The 22,701-nt window shown below is 44.4% G+C and overlaps 1 protein-coding gene across 1 annotated transcript in view; it reads right to left on the bottom strand.

Annotated features, from left to right (window-relative positions):
- Positions 1-22,701, bottom strand: part of VPS13A (vacuolar protein sorting 13 homolog A (S. cerevisiae)) — a gene marked incomplete at its 5' end in the record, with an annotated part of 218,593 nt that overhangs the window by 103,087 nt on the left and 92,805 nt on the right. Inside the window, 8 exons of the mRNA XM_015412948.1 lie at positions 7,970-8,139; positions 9,135-9,262; positions 12,484-12,634; positions 14,661-14,808; positions 15,136-15,443; positions 18,450-18,617; positions 19,236-19,339; positions 19,453-19,569. Of these exons, the coding sequence (XP_015268434.1) occupies positions 7,970-8,139; positions 9,135-9,262; positions 12,484-12,634; positions 14,661-14,808; positions 15,136-15,443; positions 18,450-18,617; positions 19,236-19,339; positions 19,453-19,569 (1,294 nt within the window). The remainder of the gene's footprint in view (positions 1-7,969; positions 8,140-9,134; positions 9,263-12,483; positions 12,635-14,660; positions 14,809-15,135; positions 15,444-18,449; positions 18,618-19,235; positions 19,340-19,452; positions 19,570-22,701) is intronic.

Raw genomic sequence — 22,701 nt, forward strand, 5'->3', positions numbered from 1 at the left:
CAGTACTAATGGCAGATCCCACGAGAACGTGGGACTCCGAGCTAATGGCAAGAGGCGAACGAGGCCCTTCAAAAATTGATTTGTCTGTGGGTGAGAAAAAACAGAATAGCCATCTACCATAGGATGATTGACAGAGATGGCCACTAGGTAAACTCTCAACGAGGTACAACTAAGACCCAAGTCCATACGGGACAACAGGAACCCAAAAATTGTAACCAACTCCGAGGGAGGTGGAGGCAAGTTGAGTGAGTCCAGATAAGCGAGAAACTTCCTCCACTTCCCTACATAGGAAGCACGAGTAGATGGCTTGCAACAGTTCAGCAACACGTGATCTACCCTACTTCGAATCTGAGCTATGGAATCCTCCACGCTTTGAGTTTGAGGTGGGGAACATCGTGATGAAGCACCCACCCACCCTTGAGCCAGGAGGAGATCTGACATCAGCGGGAAGTGTCGAAAGGAGCCCCTGGACAGATGGAGCAGGAGAGGGAACCACTGCTGGCGTGGCCGCCATGGGGTTATGAGTATGCCCCGAGGTCGTTCCCTCATGAGTTTGTTGATCACTCTGATCAGCAGAGGTATAGGTGGGAACAGGTAGATATGTCTGTGAGACCATGGAAACAGGAATCCATCTCCCAGAGACAGGGGATCCCGACCTGCTCTGGAGCAAAACAGACGACACTTGGCATTCTGCTGTGTCACAAAGATGTCCACCTCCGGTTGTCCCCACTTGGTGAAAATCTGCCGGAGGTAAGACCAATTGAGCTCCCACTCATGCAGGGATGCACACACACACACCCCTCAGGAAGTCTGCTTGTATGTTCAGGAGACCTGGAAGGTGAGCAGCGACTCGGAACACACCCCACGACTGGCATTCATTCCAGATTTCCAGTGCCAAGCGACATAAGCTCCTGGAAACCGTCCCGCCCTGACGATTCAGATAACACAGCGCAGTAGTATTGTCGGTTAGGACCGCTACCGAGTGATAGGCTACCTGGTGACAAAAAGACCGGAGGGCATACTGGATGGCCAACAGTTCCAGAAAGTTGATATGTTTGTGTGCCACGTGAGGTTCCCACCGGGCACCTGGGCACACTCCTTGGAGATGCACTCCCCATCCCCAGAGCAATGCATCTGTGGTAAGGGTCAGTTCCGGGCTGGGCGGATGAAATGGAGCTCCCTGGAAGAGGTTTTCTGGGGCTTCCCACCATTCCAGGGAGGTCAGGACTTGCAAAGGGAGCACGAGCCGAAGAGAGTGAGGTTGAAATTGGGGGTGAAAACGCCTCACGAACCACAGTTGGAGAGGTCTCATTCGTAGCCTGGCAAACAGTAGCACCGCTTTTGTAGCTGCCTTCAAACCCAAGAGTCGTTGGATTTGTTTTGCTGATGCCTCCCCTTGTCTCCAAATGAGAGCAATAAGGGTTATCACCCTTATTGTCCACTCTCTTGGGGGTAAGAAATGCTCAACAGGCTACCAAGTCCAGAATTGTCCCGATAAACTGGACCTTCAGTGAGGGAATGAGCATTGATTTCTTTAAGTTCACTTTCAACACCAATCCATCGAGGGTGGATAGTGCCAGATTTATGTGGATGAGCAGGGTTTCTTTGGAATCTGCTATTAATAGCCAATCATCAATGTACGGGAAAACTCACATACCCTGGAGCCAGAGGTATGCCGCAATGACCACCATCATTTTAGTAAAGACCTTGGGCACTGTTGAGAGCCCAAACGGGAGGGCCTTGCATTGGAAATGGTCGTCCCCGACTGCGAAACGCAAAAATTTTCTGTGGGAGGGATGGATGGTTACATGAAAATATGCATCCTGTAAGTCCAGAGTCACCATCCACAGGTTCTTGCCGAGGAGTGGGAGAATGCTGTGTAGTGTTGTCATACAGAATTTCCGGTATGCAATGAAGCAATTGAGATTTCTGAGGTCCATGATAGGGTGGAGGCCTCTGTCCTTCTTTGGCACCGTAAAGTAACGAGAATAAAAACCAGTGCAGTAATGAGGTTTGGGGACAGGTTCTATAGCATCCTTCTGCAGAAGGTTTTGAACCTCTTTCTTGAGCGTACTTGATGGTGGTGTCAGCACAAGATGGGAGCCCTCGAGAAGTTGGATAAATTCAATATCCCTTTTCGATAACAGAAAGTATCCCCTGGTCTGAGGTAACTTGCTGCCATGCAGCCAGATAAGGGGACAGATGAGTGGGAGGAAGATGTCGAGGGCCAAAGTCAAAGACTCTGCTTGGGGGCCTTGGCTGCCTTTGCCCAAGACTGCGTGACTGAAGAGAATTTAGGCTTGTTCCCATAGGAACATGCAGGTAGATTGGGTGATCGTTGCCACTCCTCTTCAGGAGAGGATTTGGCAGAAGATCTGCGCGACCACGAACTACTCCACATCGTGGGTTTAGGGGCTGAAGAAACTCCAACATTACAAAAGGATACTTTTGTCCAGATCTTACAGGACCATATCAGTTGTGGAGCTGAAAAGCCCATCTCCTTCAAAAGGGAGATCCTCCACCAGCGATCTCGTGTCCTGAGGCAGAGCTGTGGACCGTAACTACGCATGTCATCTGAGCGTGACCGCTGAGGTAAGCATCTTAGCTGACACATCTAGGGAATGTTTAGCTGCATAGAGCTGGTGTTTGGCCAGAAGCATACCCTCTTCCTGGATGCTGCGAGCTGGCCGACTGTACTCCTCGGGGAGGGCTGCTAGGAATTCAGACAATTGCTCCAATAGAGCATATTGATACCGCCCCATGCAAGCAGTATAGTTAGATGTCTGGATGACTAAAGCTCCAGCGGAATAAAATTTTCTGCCAAAGGAATCTAGTTACCTTCCCTCCTTGTCCGAAGGCACAAGGTTGCTATGCTTGCCCTTGGAGGAGGAAGTGACCACCACCAAATTAGGTTTGGGGTGAATGAACAGAAATTCAGCATCCTGTTCTTGCACCTTGTACATAATGGTCAATTCTCCTAATGGAAATGGGCGTGGAGGCTGGGTGAGCCCAGGGAGTCTTAGCCGCCTGCAGCAGGACCGATGTCATGGGTAGTGCAACCACAGTGGAAGTGTTCCTCTGCACAATGTCAAACACAGAGTCTGTGACCACAGGAGGAAGTTGTACGGTGGAGAGGGTCAGCTTGTTGGCCATTCATTTAATAAAGTCCCCGTAAGATTTTAGATCCTCTGATGGAGAAATCGGGAGGTCATCTGCGACCTGCGGGGATGGCAAAGGTTCCAGCGGGGGGTCGGGATTTTCATCCCCCGAAGGAGCAGAGGCATTGGAGGAGAAGGAATGCTCTGACAGCTCCGAGAAAAGCATTGGCACTATTGGTGTCGATGGTGTCGGTTCTGGTGGATTCGGGAGCTTCGGTACTGACGGTTGGGCCAAGTTTGCCCGTCAACCTCAATGACTGAGGTTTTGGAAACTCGGGTGCCAGAGGGTGGTCTCTGTGCCGAGAGAGTTGGGAAGAGGTCAGTTGACGATCCCCCTCTGCCACATATGGAGGAAGCCAAGGCATGGCGCCTGCAAATGGATACGCTCCATACAGGTACTGCCATTGCCTGTGATCCCATGGAGGCACGGGTACGTGCATCAGTACCGATGGTCGATCTTGATCAGCCAATCGGTGTGGAGGATGCACAAAAGTGCCAGTTCCACGATCTGAGTGAAGGCTCTCGCCACTGGAAGACCGGGAAAGTTGAGTCAAATCCATATCATGCTCAGAGTAAGTGAGCTGGATAGGATGTAGCAAAGGCGACTACAGGACACCTTTGTGCTGCTCACAGCCAGAGGAGTCAAGTGAAGCTGCCCCAGCAACGATGGCGTCCGAGACCCTCCATGGGGTCAGCGGCGCTTGCACTGGGGGGTGTTTCTTAGGCTTCTTAGGCTTGACGGGCTGTTTGTCCTTGCCCTCCCTGCATTTTTTGGAGGGAGTCTGGGCATCGGACCGAGGCATCGGGACCAAATGTTTCGGCGCCGGCCTGTCGGTATCGGAGTGCATTAGCACTGCGAGCACAGCAGTCGATCCCGAGGCGGGAGTCGACTTCGAGGCATGACCCATTGTGTCCTGAGAAGACGCCACAGGGGAAAGAGCGAGCTCCATAAGCGCAACACGAAGTCTCACCGCCCTGTTCTTCCGGATTTGGTTGGAAAACATCGCGCAGAGCGTGCAAGAGTCAACTCGGTGCGCTTCCCCAAGGCACAACAGGCAAAGAGAGTGTCCGTCTGGAGGGGCGATCTTACTGCCACACTGGTGGCACCATTTGAAGAAGCCCCAACTCTTGGCCATAGGTCGAAGGAAGGTGGGTAAATGGGTTTTCAGGGCAAAAAGAACCCCCCGTAACAATCCAACAAGAAGAAAAATATATAAGTCCTTTCACTACAAGTTTCAATGAGAAAAACAATGAAAAACAGGCCGAAAGCCAAGGAAAATACCGACCGGAGCAGAAAAGATCCTACCAGTGCTGCGGTCAGAAGAGAACTGGCAGGATTGTTGTGCCCCTCCCCTAGTCATGCGCAGTGGAATCCGGCATGTGACAGGGGAATTGGTGCGAAAATCCCTTTCGCTTTTGACGAGTACTGATCAGGGTCGGCACAGGCGCACTATATCCCAGAGGTGTGATGCACAGAGACCACGAAGAAGATTTAAGCATTATCAGCATATTGATGACATCCAGTTCCAATGCTACAAATGATTTCTCCTAAAGGTTTTACATAGAGGTTGAATTAATATGGGGGATAAGACTATGCCCTTGGGAACCCCACGTGACAACTCTCACACAGAAGAAAAATGGTCTCCAACAGCAACCTGTGATTCCAATCTGTAAGGAATGATTTAAAGAAGTTCAAGGTACATGTGGGATAGAGAAAGCCCTGGTGTCTTTAGTTGATGTTCTTCATCTGAAGGCACAATTCTCAAAGGCACAATTCAGAGTCCTTCAGCCTTTACTTCTCCTTCTCTTCCGTAACTTATAAGGATTTGGGGGGGCTGCTGCCCCTTGCTCTTGACACATCATTTTTCTTGTAGGGATTTTTTTTTTAGTAGTAGTAGTAGTAGGAAGGAGAAGAAGGTTGGTTTTTATACCCCACTTTTCTCTACACTAAGGAGTCTCAAAGTGGCTTACAATCTCCTTCCCTTCCACTCCCAACAACAACAGGCACCTTGTGAAGTAGGTGGGGCTGAGAGGGTTCTGAGAGAACTGTGACTGGCCCAAGGTCACCCAGCAGGCTTCATGTGGAGGAATGGGGAAAAACCCAGTTCTCCAGATTAGAGTCTGCCACTCTTAATCACTACACCATGCTGACAGCTGGACAGATAACCATTTCTTTGAGTAGCCATGGGAAGGTACCATGAATTAGTTAATGATTTATGATGGACATCAAGGGCTCATTAATAATATCTATAGTTTCAAACTTCAGAGGACGGCGGAAGACAGGAGGGCCTGGCAGGAGATGGTCCATGGGGTCGCGAAGAGTCGGACTCGACTGTGCGACTGAACAACAACAATAGTTTCAAAAACATTATTTGGACTACCAAGCTTCTTCAAGGGAAATTCATAAATGTCTATCATCAACATGTTTGCTCTATCAACCAAAGCAAATAGATTACAAACCCTTCAAACAATGTCTTGAAACCAGTGTAGTTTCCAGCCCCTCCCAGATTTTTTAAAAACATTTTCGAATTTTTATTCCACCCTCCCCAAATGGGCTCAGGGTGGATCACAACTTACAGAATCAAAGACTTATTACAATCAGAGGTCATTTCGGGGGGGATCGTGGGGGATTGCAGTTCCCTCGGGTGAGGTACGGGGGGAGGGGCAAATGATGAAGCCCCGCCCCCTGCTTCCGGCTGCCCCACTTCCGGCCCTCATTCAGCGCAGTGGAACTGCAAGGCCGGCGCCGGCGGCCGGGACTGTTGGGGGCGGGGTGTGTGGCCTTATGACACACTTCCGGTGATGTCAGGGGGTGTGGCCTTATGACACACTTCCAGTGCTGTCAGGGGGTGTGGCATATGCTAATAAGTTATGCTAATGAGTTCCCCTAGCTCTTTTTCTATGAAACGACCCCTGATTACAATAAAATTACATTACATTAAAATCATTAAAACAGTAAAATGCAGAGGTAGCAGCAATTTGTATAAAAGAAAGACTGTTAGGGCTATATAAATGAAGTCAGAACTTTCAGTAGACTGGGAGCTAAAGCAGGGAGGCCAACTAAGATGGACGCCTGATGCTTCACCCGAAGGCCTGGCAGAACAACTCCATTTTGCAGGCCCTGCAGAATGGTAAAAGGTTCTGCAAGGCCCTGATCTCCAGTGGGAGCTGATTCCATGAGGCCGGGGCCAGGGCAGAAAAAGCCCTGGCCCTGGTTGAGGCTCGGTGGATATCCTTTGGGTGGGGGATAACCAGTAGGTGTTGATCCAACGAGCACAAGGCTCTACGATGGACGTATGGGAGAGGCAGTCCTTCAGATATTTCGGTCCCAGGTTTAAAGCAGGTTTAAAGATTATGGACAATCTAGCCTTAAACTTCCTTTAAATTTTTTAAACTTGCTTTTATATTTATGTCACTTTGTTAGCAAGTCAACAGGTATTTAATTTATACAAGAACAATTCTATATATACCATGCTACAAATGGTAGCAGAAAGCACTTTCTGGCCGTGGGTGCCACCCACTCATACTGGTACTGCGCGAGTAACACCCATGGCCAGAAGACACTCTGCCTTCTCCTCCATTGCCCGCTGTCATGTGAGAACAAGTGGCTGAGGAGCAGCCATGGCTACTGCCCACTAAGCTGCTGCACTATAAAAAGTTTGTAAACTGGATTGTTAGGTTAACTGCCAACTCCAATTCCCTGCAGATGCCAATTAACAAAGCATTTACTGTGTGTCTGTATACATGTTTTGTCTCAAAATGTTATTGCTATATTGCTTACTGACAACCATCCACAGGTTCATTCTTTATTAGAAGAAGAGAAGAAGAGATTGGATTGATACCCTGCCCTTCACTACCTGAAAGAGTCTCAGAGCAGCTTACAATCTCCTTTTCCTTCCCCTCCACACAACAAACAACCTGTGAGGTAGGTGAGGCTGAGAGAGCTCTTTCAAGGACTGCTCTTGAGAGAACAGCTCTGAAAAAACTTGTGACTGACCTAAGGTCACACCAGCAGTTGCATGTGGAAGAGTGGGGAATCAAACCCGGTTCTCTCAGATTAGAGTCCACACTCCTAACCACTACACCAAACTGGCTCTCAGTTACTAAATCACTAAATCTTTGTGTAGGATCTGAACGTTTCTGGAAAACAACCAAGAAAAGAAAGGGAAAACAGAGAATAAAAGACAAATAGAGGGGATTGAAAAGGGTGAGAAATGGAAATACATATTCAACAATTATAGACTGCTGGGATCCCAAATATGGCTGCCCATTCTTTCTTAAACTAAGATCTCATGCAAGAACAATCATGAGCACACTTTAAACTACTTTTTACCAATTTGCTGAAACACTGAAGACAAAAAAGACATTTCCATGAGTTAATTTACATAAGTATTGCTCCTTCACATGCTTATTTTCCATTATTTTATAAATAAGCATTTAAAACTCAATATAAATTGTAAAAATATGTGACATTGGAGTCTGTAATCTAAACATGTTTGTGCAAACAACAGCAACATTCTAAATTGAGCTCATTTCAGTGAGATACACTGTGTGCATGCATAAGTTTCAATGCAATCAAGTGCGCAGTCTCATGATTTGTTTGTTAGTTTTCAGTGATCTGGCCAATAAGACATTGTTTTGAACAGCAGCTTGGCTCACTCACTATGGGATTTGCAGTTGTGAGAAGTGCAAAGAAAGTTCTGAATATGTTTATAGCTTAAGTGGCTACCTTGAATTGTATTCAATATCTGCCAACAAAGTTGGTGTTGTTGTCAATAATTCAATCTCTTTTCTTTCAAAGAAATAACTACCTTGGTGTAGCCTTCTGAACTGTCTGTCGTTTATCATCTAAAGTGCAGTTTGTTAACTTGACAGAAGCATTCATTGACTCATCTGACAACATTCTGACAGCAGCTGATATTAACACCAATTTGAATTCGGCAAGTTTCATAGCATTATCTCGCTGATCCAGAACTGAACTCTATTTTGAAAAGAAAATGAAAAATCTGAATTAAGTATAATGCTTCTGCAAATGTATAGTTGCTATTGCTGTGACCAGATTCGACAAACTCAATAGAAAAACATACATAACAGAGAACTGAAAGTTAATTTATGGCATACAGATAACAAAGCAAACTGTGTGACCCTCCAGCATCAGGCAGAGACTAGTCTGTAATTCAGCAAGGTAAAAATCAAGATAACAAACATGACTCAGAAAATTCCATCCACTTATCACTTTTTCTAAAGCCAAACTGTCACAGTATGTGGCTTTATTGTTTCTAAATGCTTTCTGACTGTTCTATTTTGTTGTTACCCTTTTGAAAGAATTCAGCTGGCTGTACTGAAGTGTTTCATGGAGCAGTAAAAACGTACTGAGAAAAACAGTGACAACAGCAACAAGAGTCTGTGGCTCAAGTGCAGGCAAACTACCCTCAGATGTCCTCTGGCTCAACCGCTCCCTCTGGTGACTTAGATATAGAAGATCATGGTTTGGTGTGATGTCTCAAAACAACCTGCAGTTTCTCAAGAAACAAAGTCTTCAAAAATCTGATTCACACATGAGAAGAAAATTGAGTATGTAAACCAGAGGACTTCTTATGGCCATTCTTGGAATGAACAAACCATCATGTCTAATAAGAACTAATTCATATATAAAGCTGTCTTTTTTTCTCTTATGTCACTATGTAAACACATGCCCTACAAAGTGTCATAAAAATGCCACAAAATTTAGCCTTATTAAAAAAAATACTAAATACTAAAAAATGCCAAAAATAACAAAACCGTTCCTGACACATCAAGCATATCTCCTCAGTCTCCCTAAATCTAATTTGTTCAATTGGCTAGCCAGATGAATATTATTAGAACAAAAATTGAGCTCTCTGCCTGCTAACAAATGCAGAGCTATCCTATGTGTAGTTCTAAGCTCATTGAGATACAGAGAGGTACAGAGTTCCTGGAAAGGATTTATTTGCTCACCTGCTTGGAGTTTGGACTGTACAAAACTAGAGTGAGGGAATCAAACTGGAAGTCCAATTTTAGCGTTGTTTTAACTTTAACAGAGGAGCGTGTTTCCACCACAGCAGATGTTACCACTTTCATTCCACCTTAAAAAAAAAATTAAGGCCGTTAACATGAGTTGCAAATACCAGCAAGAAAAGACAAAATGACATGTTTTCTAATGCACTGCAGCCTTCAGAGACCTTTTCCCTAAAGACAAATATAAGTAAGGCAGTCTTGAGATTAAGTCTGACCAACTTATCACTGAGCAAATCAATCAAATTTATTGTTACAGTCAATGACCAGCACACTTAATCATTTTACATAAAAACATATGGGATAAAACCAACACTGGCATACTTCAATTTAAAAATCTGTGACTATAACATAGAGATAAAATAAGACAGCCATAAAATCTATATACTAAATCTGCACATTGGGGGCACCTGTGGGGCAGGGAGATTTTCCTGCACACTTGGGGCAATGCCCAGGTGTACAGAAAAATATGAAAAGTTGGAAAAATATTTAAATTACCTAAAAAGTAAAAATTAAAAGAGTGTTCCCTGCACATGCACAGAGAACGCTCTGGGAACTGGCGGGTCAGCGGCTGGAAGGCGCTCAGGCCTCTCCGCCGGAGCTGGGGTGGGGGAAGAAGATCAGCGGGGCCCAAGCTGGGGGGGGGGAGACTGGGAGGTCCTCCTCCTCCTGCTCTGTGTGGAGCTCTTCTTCCTCCCACCACCCCTGAGCGGGGGGGAGAGGAGATCGGTGGGGCCCGAGCCAGGGGGGGAAGAAGAGTTCAGCTGCTTTAGCCAGAGGGGGAAGGAGATTGGTGAGGCCACTCAGGCCTTGCCGCTGGAGCCTGGGGGAGGGGGGTGAAGGAGACCGGGGGAGAGGGGAGGAGATCGGCGAGGCCCGGCAGCTGGCAGCCACTCGGGCCTCGCCATAGGAGCCGGGGGTGGTGGTGGAGGGGGGATGGAGAAGACCTGGGACGGGGAGGGGGAATTGGCGGGCTCGGTGGCTGGCAGCCACTCAGGCCGCGCCGCTGGTGTCTGGAGGGGGGGGAGGCTTACCTGCTGCTGCTGCTTCCTCCTCCTCCTGCTCTGTGTGGAGCTCTTCTCCCCCCCCCCACGAGTATTGCTGGTCCCCTTTCTTGTTCATGTATAATTCGGATAAAATATTAAACCTGGGCACAAAATCTAGCCACCTGTCCTGTTCTCTGATGGTTCTTGTCACACAGAAGGTAATCAAGTTTAGTTTTATTTGATCTATTAGGAAACCTTTCTAACAGTGGGCTAATGGTCTCCATACAGATCACCCTATGGTATACACAGTTGAAAAATATATGTTCTAGAGAGTCTATTTCATGGAGGAGGCAGGAGCAAAAACTCAGTAAGGGGTCCCTTTAAACCTCCCTTCCAATACTGCAGATGGCAAGGACATACTTTTGGCTAAAGTGGATGCCCTTCTAGAATTATTGGATTAACGAGAATGTAAATAGGCTGCAGGAGTGACTATATATCTGGTATTTGCTGGAGACAAATAGCCAGAACTGAGAATATCCAGTTGTCTTTCAATGTCAGTCACGCTCTGCTTAATGAGTGATTTTGCCTAGTCTATACCGAGAACCAGAAGGACTTGGGGAGAAAAGACTAATTTCTGGTTGGAATTCAAGACTATGCAACTCCATGCAATCTACTTATAGGGAGATGGAAATAAGGATACCTAAAGCCCCTTTAAGCCTACCTGGGCCCGTCGGGGACTGCCTTGACCGCATAAGTGTGGTAACCATCTAATTCCAAGGCCCCTGAAGTCCAGGTTTCTTGGAGCACTAGAACATCATAATTTGACAAAAGAAGGGAATGCCTGGGGAATAGGACTGGCATCTAAACCAGCCTGCTATATTCCATGAAAGAATATTGATGGTGTTCTTTGGTTGTCAATCTTCTATCGTAATGGTCTCTAAAATGCCCTTTGGATCAAAAACTACACACCCATTGCTGGGTGTGTATGACTGCAAGGTGCAGGCACATATGGGCAATATGGGTCTACAATTTCTTTGTATTAAGAAAATATATAAAAAGTGGAATCCAAGAGTTGTTCCAAGAAAAAAGAACAATTCTGTGTCTTTTTCCACCACAGCTTTGTACTAGATGTGTATGTAACAGCAAATCACCCAAATGTACCAAAATGGGTGTAATTCTCTATGACCTACTTTAGTTGATATTGTTTACTGGGTCCTGAATCTTCATCAGCATCATGTTTAGAAACCATATAGTGAATTTCACATGAACAAAAGCTACAATTAAATTTTGGTTATATCTAAGTTATTTCCCTCACTCAGAGCATTCTCATGCACATCAAATATTTATTAATTTTATCTATGCATCTTTACATAGCAGTGTTTATCAGTATATTTCTGACCTCAGAGTATGGATCAAAAAATCAACACAATAAAGTTCTGATCATATGGGGGGAAGACTGCAGAAAAGTCAGAAAATGGGAGGAGGGGTTGAGGGGCCTTTGAAAAATCCTGAAAACCCAAAGTTACTAGAGGAAACATGGCTTATGTTTTAAGGGTTGTTTAGCAACCCAATATATAAGTGCCAGAAGAAGCAGGAGCAGGCAGAGAGGGAAATGTATTGGCAGCGCCAGTGGGTGGGCAGACAGTGACACAAGCAAGCAGTATAGAAAGGTTGGCAGGCAGTATTGCTGGTGAGCAACGCAATGGCAGAGGCAGCAGGGAGGAGAAGAGATCAAGTGAACAATTAAGTTGGTTGTGGCAGGAAAAGAAAAAGGGATGGAAGAGGCAGTGGGAGGGGAAAAGAAGAAGTGTAAACAACATGAAGAAGCCAGAACCTGAAGAGGATGTGACCTCCCCAATGAATTTCTCCAAGTCCCTTGCCAACACTGTCAGCCTGTTTGGCAGGGGATGAAGGGGAATGTCCTAATTGTACATCCCAGCGGAAGGTTGACAATGTCAAGGGACGTGGAGCACAAAGTTCCAGGTCAGGATTTCTGCTGTAAGCCTGCCTTCCTTTCCCCTGCTGCTTAACTGATCTAGGTGGCCAGACTGCTGGGAGAGAAAGAGGCAATAAAGAGAAAGAAGCATCAGTGGAAGAGGCTATGGAGGGAAATGGCAACCAATTTGGGAAGAAAAGAATGGGGGATAGGAAAGAAGGTAGAGACTAAGCTGGGGATGGAGTAAGAGCTGGAAACAGAAAGAAAGTAGGGGCTAGCATGAGAGAGAGCATTTCAGTTCCATCCTTTGAGTCTTGCTGGTCCTTGGTTTGTAGCTACCTTGTTTAAGTCATTTTGTAGCCAAACATACCTCCAGAATACTGTGACGTACTGACTGCTTCACTGTGACTGCTTCCAGCATCTTTGAGCTCTGGTACAGGAGCTGTAGGGCTAGAAGTCTCTCCTAAATTTTCATTCAGAGTCCTTAAGATAGTGGTTACATCCTCTTGACTCAGAATCAGCTTTGGAAAAAAAAATTCTATGTTTTATGTTGCCTGAGCATGCAAAACAGTATTAAACATTACAGAACCACGGAGAGGCATAATTTCTGCCATCTAAAATTTGTTTTGTTTAAATATTTCTATAATACATATGTTTGAACATCAATTGATATGAGAAAACTTTATAGTGTATGCAATTCTGACCCATTATTTTGTGTGCAGAACACCCTTCCTTCAGAAATCCCTCTTTATAAGCCCATTAAATTCAATGTTAAGAACATAAGAACATAAGAGACGCCAATGTTGGATCAGGCCAAAGGCCCATCCAGTCCAACACTCTGTGTCACACAGTGGCCAGAAATACCAGTGCCATCAGGAGATTCACCAGTGGGGCCAGGACATTAGAAGCCCTCCCACTGTTGACCCCCTCAAGCACCAAGAAGACAGAGCATCACTTGCCCCAGAGCCCCTTTCTATACATTGTGGCTAATAGCCACTGATGGACCTCTGCTCCATATGCTTATCTAATTCCCTTTTGAAGCCGTCCATGCTTGTCGCCGCCACCACTTCCTGTGGCAGTGAATTCCATGTGTTAATCACTCTTTGGGTGAAGAAGTACTTCCATTTATCCGTTCTAACCTGACCACTCAGCAATTTCATGGAGTGCCCACGAGTTCTTGTATTGTGAGAAAGGGAGAAAAGTACCTCTTTCTTTACCTGCTCTTTCCCATGCATAATCTTATAAACCTCAATCATGTCACCCCTCAGCCATTGTTTCTCCAAGCTAAAGAGGCCTAAGCGCTTTAAGCTTTCCTCATAGGGAAAGTGTTCCAACCCTTTTATCATTCGAGTTGCCCTTTTCTGCACTTTTTCCAAAGCTATAATATCCTTTTTAAGGTGTGGTGACCAGAACTGCACACAGTATTCCAAATGAGGTCTCACCATTGATTTATATAGGGGCATTATTATATTGGCTGATCTGTTTTCAATACCCTTCCTAATAATCCCCAGCATAGCATTGGCCTTCTTTATTGCAGTCACACACTGTCTCGACATTTTCAGTGAGTTATCCACTACAACTCCAAGATCTCTCTCTTGATCAGTCTCTGCCAGTTCAGACCCCATCAATGTGTATTTATATTTAGGATTTTTGGCTCCAATGTGCATCACCTTGCACTTGGCCACATTGAACCCCATTTGCCATGTTGACGCCCACTCGCCCATCCTTGACAGATCCCCTTGGAGTGCCTCACAATCCTCACTGGTTTTCACCACCCTGAACAACTTCGTATCATCCGCAAATTTAGCCACTTCACTGCTTACTCCCATCTCCAAATCATTAATGAACAAGTTAAAAAGCAGTGGACCAAGTACTGATCCCTGCGGTACCCCACTGCTTACCACCCTCCACTGAGAAAATTGCCCACCTACACTCACTAGAACCATGCTGAGTCTGCCTCAATAAGCTTTTGTTCATCTATGTGCCTACTAATTCTTTCCTTAATAACAGTTTCCACCAATTTACCCAGTATCGACGTCAGACTGATTGGCCTGTAATTTCCCGGATCTCCTCTGGAACCCTTTTTAAAGATGGGAGTGACATTAGCTACCTTCCAGTCCTCAGGAATGGAGGCAGATTTTAAGGAACGATTACATATTTTTGTCAGGAGATCCACAAGTTCACATTTGAGTTATTTCAGAACTCTCGGATGTATGCCATCTGGGCCTGGTGATTTATCAGTTTTTAAGTTTCTAAATGTTCTAAACAAAATGGAATAATGTTTTTGTTGGCCTATTCATAAGGGGTTTTTTGCCTTCTGGATTCTAAAGGAGGAGGGAAAACTACAAGGATGAGGAGGAGGAATAAGTGTTGGGCTCATGTGCTCCATTCACTCACAATTCCTTCTCACTTGGAGGGGCACTATGAACATAACAGGGAGATCCTATATTTGAACATGTGGTCTACTCAGCTCCATAGGCAACCAGGTATGGTGAGAAATTCATCATAATCATGCTCACAAAATAGATTTCTAAACTAAAAACTTACATTCATTGGTTTGAGATGTCCAAATATTTTAATATCAGGAATTTCATAATACCAGATAGCAGCTAAATTGCGTTCAACAGTTACTTCAAGATTTAATGGTTGTAGCAGCTGTACTTCCTTTTGCAGTAAGTTTCTTACAATGCTTGATCTGTAAATAGAAATGAAAATTATTAATAAGAGTGCCACAGTTCACTTAGGATTGCAGTTCATGAAAAAATAGAAAGAAAATACTTTTAAGTATGTTGGGTTTCCAGAATAATACTAAAAAGATTTGGAGTTAAGAGATATTACATAAAAGAATAAGGAACTAGTAATGATTTACTTTTTAAACAGTAACATTTGTGAGCAAATGCTAACTTTCTGTTTGGTTTATTTGTAGAACACAGTACATTCTAACAATACTTAAGTCTTTTTATTCATTGTTCATTTTGACAATTCAATTCTGGATAACTGACTACAAATCATAGTAAATCACCTGTATAATTTCAGTTCACTCAGTTTCACATGAATGCAGTCAAGAACAGGTGGAAGATTATATCGACCTTTAGCTTTAACAAGTGAAAATTCATTTTTTATAGTGATCAAACCAAAATCAGCAACAAGAACATCTGTAGATACTGCTGACTGTGGTATTATGACAACAGGTGCTTTAATATTGACATCCAGGGCCATTCGTGAACTCTGTTGAGCCAGTTCCTTCACACCAGTAGCTGCTTTTTCTGCAGCCTGAACAGTGGCTTCAGTAATTGCTTCCTTTGCCGTTTGAAAATTGTTTACAAAAGCCTAGAAAAGATAGAAACACTTCAGCAATACTGTCAGTTTCGTTATTTATCAATGTTCAAGTTAGTACATCCCAATTTTCAGTGTGTTTTCCTCACAAACATACGCTCAAGTGCCAAAATTGTTTTGGGAAGTGGGAAATGGAAAGGAAGTGTACACATATGGGTACAAATACACATCTGTGGTCTTGAAGAACAATTCCTTTAACTGTAAGGGGAATGAAAAGACAAACGTTGACACTTTGTAGACACAAGGTGCTTTCTTGATACTCTAGAAAGTAAATCAAGGAATGCCATACAAAAATGGGAATGAAAAGACAAAAGTTGACACTTTGTAGACACAGGCCCCGGTCACACGCGCAGGAAACTGCGGGGGAGAAGTGTGGCTGTTTGCCCCGGGGCAAACTAACACGCAGTAAAGTGATCATACCTCATGTGGAGGTTCTGTGGAGGTACCGTGGAGCTTCCGTGGTTACGGAGAGGCGTCGATCACAACACATGCCTGCGCGCAACGAAGAAGCGCGCGGCGCGGCGAACTGGGTTTCTTTTTTTGTGTACACTACGAATGCGCATGCTCCGTTGAGTGCTTATGCGCAACCACGGAGACTTGGGGGAAAAAAAATCTTCTTCGCAAGGGGACATGGACGGGCGCCGGATGCCACCGGAAACGCGATCAGACGCCCGCCCTTGCCCCGCAGTTTCCGGAAACTAGTACCTCCGAGGTACTAGTTTTTTGCTCCGTTTTATCGGCGGTTCGCCACAGTTCAACCACGGGAGCTCTACGCTCCCCAGATGTTGCCGTGTGATCGTGCCAGGTAACTCCGCCTCTCTTCCGTCTATTTAGCGTGGCTTCTGCTCCGTGTGAACGGGGCCATAAAGTGCTTTCTTGATACTCTAGAAAGTAAATCACCAGATGCAAAATTTGATTGTTCAATTTAGAAAAAAGGAATCAAGACTGCCTTTTCCCTCATATGGTGGGAAATAGTAATAGTATTCATACAAAGTACAGGTGTTAAGGAAGGATGGATGCAATTAGGTTGCTCAGATTCCTAAAAATCTGATGCTGGAACCCAAAGAAATTGGTGTTTTATTAATTTCACATAGCACCCATCATTTAGAAGGTTGATCTAATTCAGCAACTTGTATCAGACAAATTAGCAAACTAGCATTATATAACTTATTGAAGTATCAAATGTTTGCATTGGCGACTGACTTCTAATTCTAATTTTTGAGAGTTCTTCCCTTTCCTGTCCCTGTAGCTTAATTTACAACACCATGATGGCTTAACTTGAAATGAAGAGTAATCCAGCATGATTTTGTGGATTCAATATCAGTTGTTACCGCCAATGGCCTGCCTCATTGTTTGAGGAAATTAGCTATGCGCCAGGGGAGACCAGAGGGGTTACAGGGATTGCCCACCAATTGTATACCAAGGTCAGTACAGTAGGAAGACTCCAAATTTGAAGAGTAAATTAGATTTTATTAAAGAACTAGCAGTAAAGCCCGTTGTGGATCCCTAATTACAAGCACACTAAGCATTCAAAAAGAGCAAGCAATACAGAACTAAGAAAGCAGAGGTGATTGATAGCGAATAGAGGGGTCAATTACGGGGTGATACGACCTGTCCAAATGTGCAGATGTCCATTAAGATGGGATTGTGACCCAAAAAAAAGTTTGGGGATGGACTGCCAGTTGGCATCACGGCAAAGGCACACCCTCTGAACCCATGTGCCTTGCTGGATATAGACATTGGAAAACAATGCAGACCAATGGGAGGCCTTGAGGGGCTTGTCCAAGGTGAAGACAAAAGATTACCTTGACCAATTAGGGGTCTCAGGAGGTGTGGCACCAGATGGGGCAGGCCTAGAGCTGACCAGTGAGGGTTCAGAGGGGCAGAGTCTGGATTCACAATAGCAATAATGGGCTTAGCCAGGTCAACTGGAGCTGGCTGAATGGGTTTTGATGGCCACTGAAGGTCCAGCCAAGGCACGCTGAATAGATTCCCAGATTTAGACAAAAGTTGGGAAATGGGTTCCTAATAGGTGCCAGGAAGGATCAGTAATAATTTGAATGTTTTATTAGTTATCTCAGTATCCCGAGGGATGGAGCATGAAGGATAAGTACTGAGACCAAGGATTTTTCACATAGGAGTAGAAATCACAAAAGGGACTATATGCAGAGTTGGAAACAGAAGAGCTATGTGCCAGGTGGCAACTGAATAGCTTTAGAAATGCAGATACTTTACCTGGTCGAACTACCATTGTTTCATATGCATACTTTTGCTGGGTGGGGGGATAAGACTGGAGGTTTGCTCTGAGGGCTGCCTTATGCCACCTGAAAATGGAGAGCCTTTTTCCAGAGCAATGGCTTGCTCTGTGTTTCAGAACAAGGAGTGTCGTCTTCATTGGCCTGAGTTTGTGGTTCTCTGGCTCAGGTTAGAAAGTGGGGTGCCCATGCTGTTGGGCCAACCCTAGAGTAAGGCAGCGCCTCTGGGCCACACAGTTAATTAGCACATAACAAACAGGAAAGCATACCTATCATGATCTTGACTTTAATATTATGCAGCAAAAAGTCTCAGATCTAACAATGTACCTCAAAGTATACAGAGTTTAACCATCATTTTCAACCCCCAATCCTGTTTACATAATGCTATAAGCCAGTGATTGGTCAGAAACCACAACAAATGGCAGCTATCACCACAATCTTAGAAAACACTGACTAGACTTTAGGATTATGAATTGACCTGCTCATTAACAAGTTCAACATTAGAATGTGGGCTGCAGAAATGGAAATGCACAATTCCAGTTGAAGTGTTTTCTACAGTACAACCCTATGAAAAGTTACTCCAGTTAAGTCAACTGCTTTATATCAGCTTAGACTGGAGCAACCTCTCCAGAGCCTTGTCCTGCTAATCTTATAAAACAGTATGATATGGTTTTACTTGTAAGTCACTTTGAATATGCTTTCAACATTTGCTAAGACAAAACATGAAAATGAAGTTTTAACTTACCAAAACAGCAGAAACAAATTTGTTGACAAAAACAATTTGAATACAGCCAACTGTTAAGTAAACCCGGCTGTCAACAGCATTCATATTGGTGTAAGCAACACCATCTGTAGCATCCACATAAGACACTAGTCTGAAACTGAAGACTTCTTTTCCAGTAATATAGAGAGCCTTGAAATTGGAAAAAAGTGTTCACTGTTAAAAGTTTGGCCCCCCAACGTACTTACGTCACTTCCAGGTGGCATTGGGCCCCTGCTTCCAGCTCACCCAGAAGTGATGCAAGCATGCTCCCCAACATGCTTGCGTCACTTCCGAGTGACATGGGTGCCACCCGGAAGTGACACAAGCGCATTGGGGGGCGACACGCTTGCATCACTTCTGGATGATGCAGGCACAACGTGGGCGGGGCCCTCCACCTGAACAGTTTGGGTGGTTTTTGCTCAGGGGTTCGATTCGGGGCTGTCCAGCTTGCGAGCCCTGAACTGGGCTTTCCCAGTCTGTGCCCACCCCAAGACATTATGATTTATATCAGGCAAAGAACTTCTATTTAGATTGTAAGTATCAGTTTTCTGTAGGGGGAGCTCTCAGGTACGGAGCTCCGGAAGAGAACCTCTAGGGGGCCCTGAACTGGGCTTTCCCAGTCTGTGCCCACCCCAAAACATTATGATTTATATCAGGCAAAGAACTTCTATTTAGATTGTAAGTATCAGTTTTCTGTACAAAGCCTAGCACACAGTTGGCTCTACTAGCTAACAGACATGAACACTAAAAAATGAGCATTCATTATACCTTTGTATACAGGGCTGCCTCATCACGATCCATGATAGTTATATTCTTTAACTTGGCTGATATTTCAGTTGTTGCTTTCTTCATCATCATTTGGCTCTCAAGACCTAAACATAACAATATCAATCAGTACACCAAGTACGATTCAATCTTCAAGACATAATCTCTCGGGTCTTGAAATCTCAACAGTCAACAATATTATTTCAAGCTTCACTCTTACCTTCAACACAAATTTCAGATATCCAGCGTTTTTGTTCTCGTATAAATATACGCAAAGAGGACAGGTCTGCACAAATATGGAGATCACAAACTTCATCATTTTTCGCCTTTTTTGAAGCTAAGGAAAAACCAAAAATAATATAACAAAAGATTCCAATAAGGGATCTGGATCCAGTGTGTTAAACACTTAAGACAAGGAAACAGAACAACAGATAAATACAACGAGGCTTACAAAGCAGAAAACAGTCTTTGTACAATTGATTTTATTTGCCTCAAAATATCGTCTTTTCTCAATCTAATTCCATATATAGGGTAAAACTAGAATTAAGAAACTCTGGGTTAAGTATTGCAAAAAACCTCTGGGTTAAGTATTGTAAAAAAACTAATTTCCAGAGAGCTGCAGAGTAGGAATTCATCAGAGATGGACTCCATAATGACTGGGAAAGGTTAGTTCACTACAGAAAGTGTGCCTCCACACAGATTTATGTACATCTTTAGATTCATTCTACTTTGTCAACTCATCAACAGTATGGAGTGATCCACACCCACTCTAAGTGGAACATTTATTATTTTGACTCGATCTTGTTTTCATCCGTATTCTGCATTTATCTAAAACTTTTGTTAGCTGTGTTTCTCCCTTCAGGAACTCAAGGCAGCTTACAATAAAAATGAAACATTATAAAAACACAATTAAAAATAACAAATATCTAATAAAAGAGTTTTAAAATTCCAAATAGGACTGCCAATAACAAAAAATAAACCAATGAAATTGCAGTTCTAAATAGACTAGTCTTCAACTGCCTCCCGAAAATCAACAATGGAGGGATAGGTGAACCTCCCTGGGGAGACTGTTCCATAATTGTGGGGCTGTAACAGAGAAGGCGCTCTCTCGTGTACGTACTAAATGGGTGTCCTTAATGGTGGGGCAGTTATGGTCTTAATTACTGGGTAGGAATGTATGGGAGAAGATGATCCTCCAGATACCCTGGTCTCAAGCCATATAAACCTTTAAGGGACAAAATCATCCCCTTGAATTTGACCTTGGGAGCAGATCGGTAGCCAGAGTAATTACTGTATTATTGGGGATATATGCTCCTGATAGCTAGCCCCAACCAAGAGTCTAGCTGCAGCATTCTGCATTAGCTGCAGCTTCTGAACACTCTTCAAGGGACAGCCTTAAGTAAACTGCAGTACAATAGTCTAGTCTAGATGTAGCTAAGGCATGGATCACTGTGGCTAGATGTGACTGAACCAGGAACAGATGCAGTTGATGCACCAGCCGGAGCTGGGCAAACATACTCCAAGTCATAGCAGCCTCCTGGCTTTCTAAGGTGACCACTGTGTCAAGCAGCACACCCAAACAGTGACCTGGCTTTTCAAGGGGAGTATAACCCCATCCAAGACAGGAAAGATCTGAAGTTCCTAGTCTGCCTTTCTACTAACCCAGAAAATGTCTGCCTTGTTTGGATTAAGCTTCAGCTTGGTCACCTTCATCCAACCTACTACTGACTCCAAGAACTGGTTCAGAACATTAACAGCCTCCTTGGAATTAGGTGGAAAAGAAAGGTAGAGCTGGGTATCATCCACACACCAGTGGCACCACATACCATACCTCCTGATGACCTCTCCCAGAGGCTTCATATGGATATTATTCTCTCATATGGGGAGAATAAGATGGAACCCTGCGGCACCAAACAGGTTAATGGCCATGGGGCAGTGCAGGAATCCCGCAACAATATCTTCTGAGACTACCCCCGCCCCGATTTGTCTCGAACCACTGTAATATGGTGCCCCTTAGTTCCAGGGCTGAGAGGCATAGGATACTATGGTTGATAGTGTCAAAGGCCACTGAAAGATTGAGCAGAATGGGCAAGTCACATTTGCCCTGTGTAGTTCTCAGCAGAGCTCATCAACCAAGGAAACCAAAGCAGCCTCTGTTCCAAATCCCAGCCTGAAGTGTTAGAGAATGAATTTAATATTTTACTTTATGGACTATATTTATTGCTACACACAATGGACTGTGCACACACACACATAGGCTCAGAAGACTGCACACTTTAAGTCACCTGTTGTGATGCAACACATAGAAGGTGCCTGCACAAGCCTTACACGTGTAAATAAGGTTCTAGCTACACAGTTACCAGCCTGGTGAAGAAGCACACACCTCCATTATTGTGAGCAGTAAGAAACAAAAACTTGAGCAGAGACAGCCCCCATTGCAAAAATAGTTATAGTCACGTACTACCCATCACTGCGTTGTTCCTGCATTGGTATTTCCTGCCAAATGGACATTTGATTCACAATGAGAATGGCTAGCTTCATCTACACTACAATGGAGCATCCTGACGCCAAGGTTTTCACACCTGCCCAGATGCCCTTCTTTGAGTAAGGTATTAGATTTCAATATTGGCCACTCCTGTTAGGTAACCACCCCTCCCTCCATGCAACCAATAGGATTGTTTTTGGGACGGACTAACAGGTAGGTGGGCCAGGAGGTTGGCACGGCCACCACCCACCTCCTGGATCGCCCGATAAAAGAAGAGAACCAATCACATGGTCTCTCTCTCTCCTACTTGATCAACTAGCATCTCCCCCGCAACAGCCACTGTCTGCTTTTTACTCCTCTTAAGTCCCACTTGCTATCCCCAAACCCTTGCCTCTACTTTGATCTCTTGATCTACAGTCAAGAGACCCACACGTTCTGGCTGGTACTGGTCGTGTGTGAATTCCCTAGTTTACATTTCTTCCCATCCATTCTTCATTGGAACAACCAAAGCTGCAAAGACAGATAAGTATTGCCCATCATCACCCCCACCTGCTAATGCAACTGTGCTTATTTTTATACTGTAATTCTGAGGAACTTGATTGAATGTGTGAGTGCATCAGTATTGTTTGTATGAGATTTATTATTTAAGTAAAAGACATCTATTTTAACAACAACAGCCTCGTTATCCTTCTCTGGTAACCCTTGGTGGGAACAGGACCTTGGTATAGTTGACGAGGACCCATTTATAAATTGCCAATTGCTGTAAATAAAGCAATTTGGCTAACAGAGGCCAGATTGAAATGAATCCATAAAATCAGTCTCTTCCGAGAACCCCTGGAACTATCTTTAGCTGTTTTTCCCCATTTTCTTTCCTTCCTTCCCTCTTCCCCACAGCTTCTCCTTTTCTTCTATTCTGCCCACTACCTTGGCCTGCTTCTTTCCTCCCGTTTTATCTTCCATCCCTCCTTCTTTTCCCTTTCCCTA

Source organism: Gekko japonicus, unplaced genomic scaffold (genome assembly GCF_001447785.1).
Source record: "Gekko japonicus isolate JY-2015 unplaced genomic scaffold, Gekko_japonicus_V1.1 scaffold1971, whole genome shotgun sequence".
In the NCBI taxonomy this organism is placed as follows: domain Eukaryota; kingdom Metazoa; phylum Chordata; class Lepidosauria; order Squamata; family Gekkonidae; genus Gekko; species Gekko japonicus.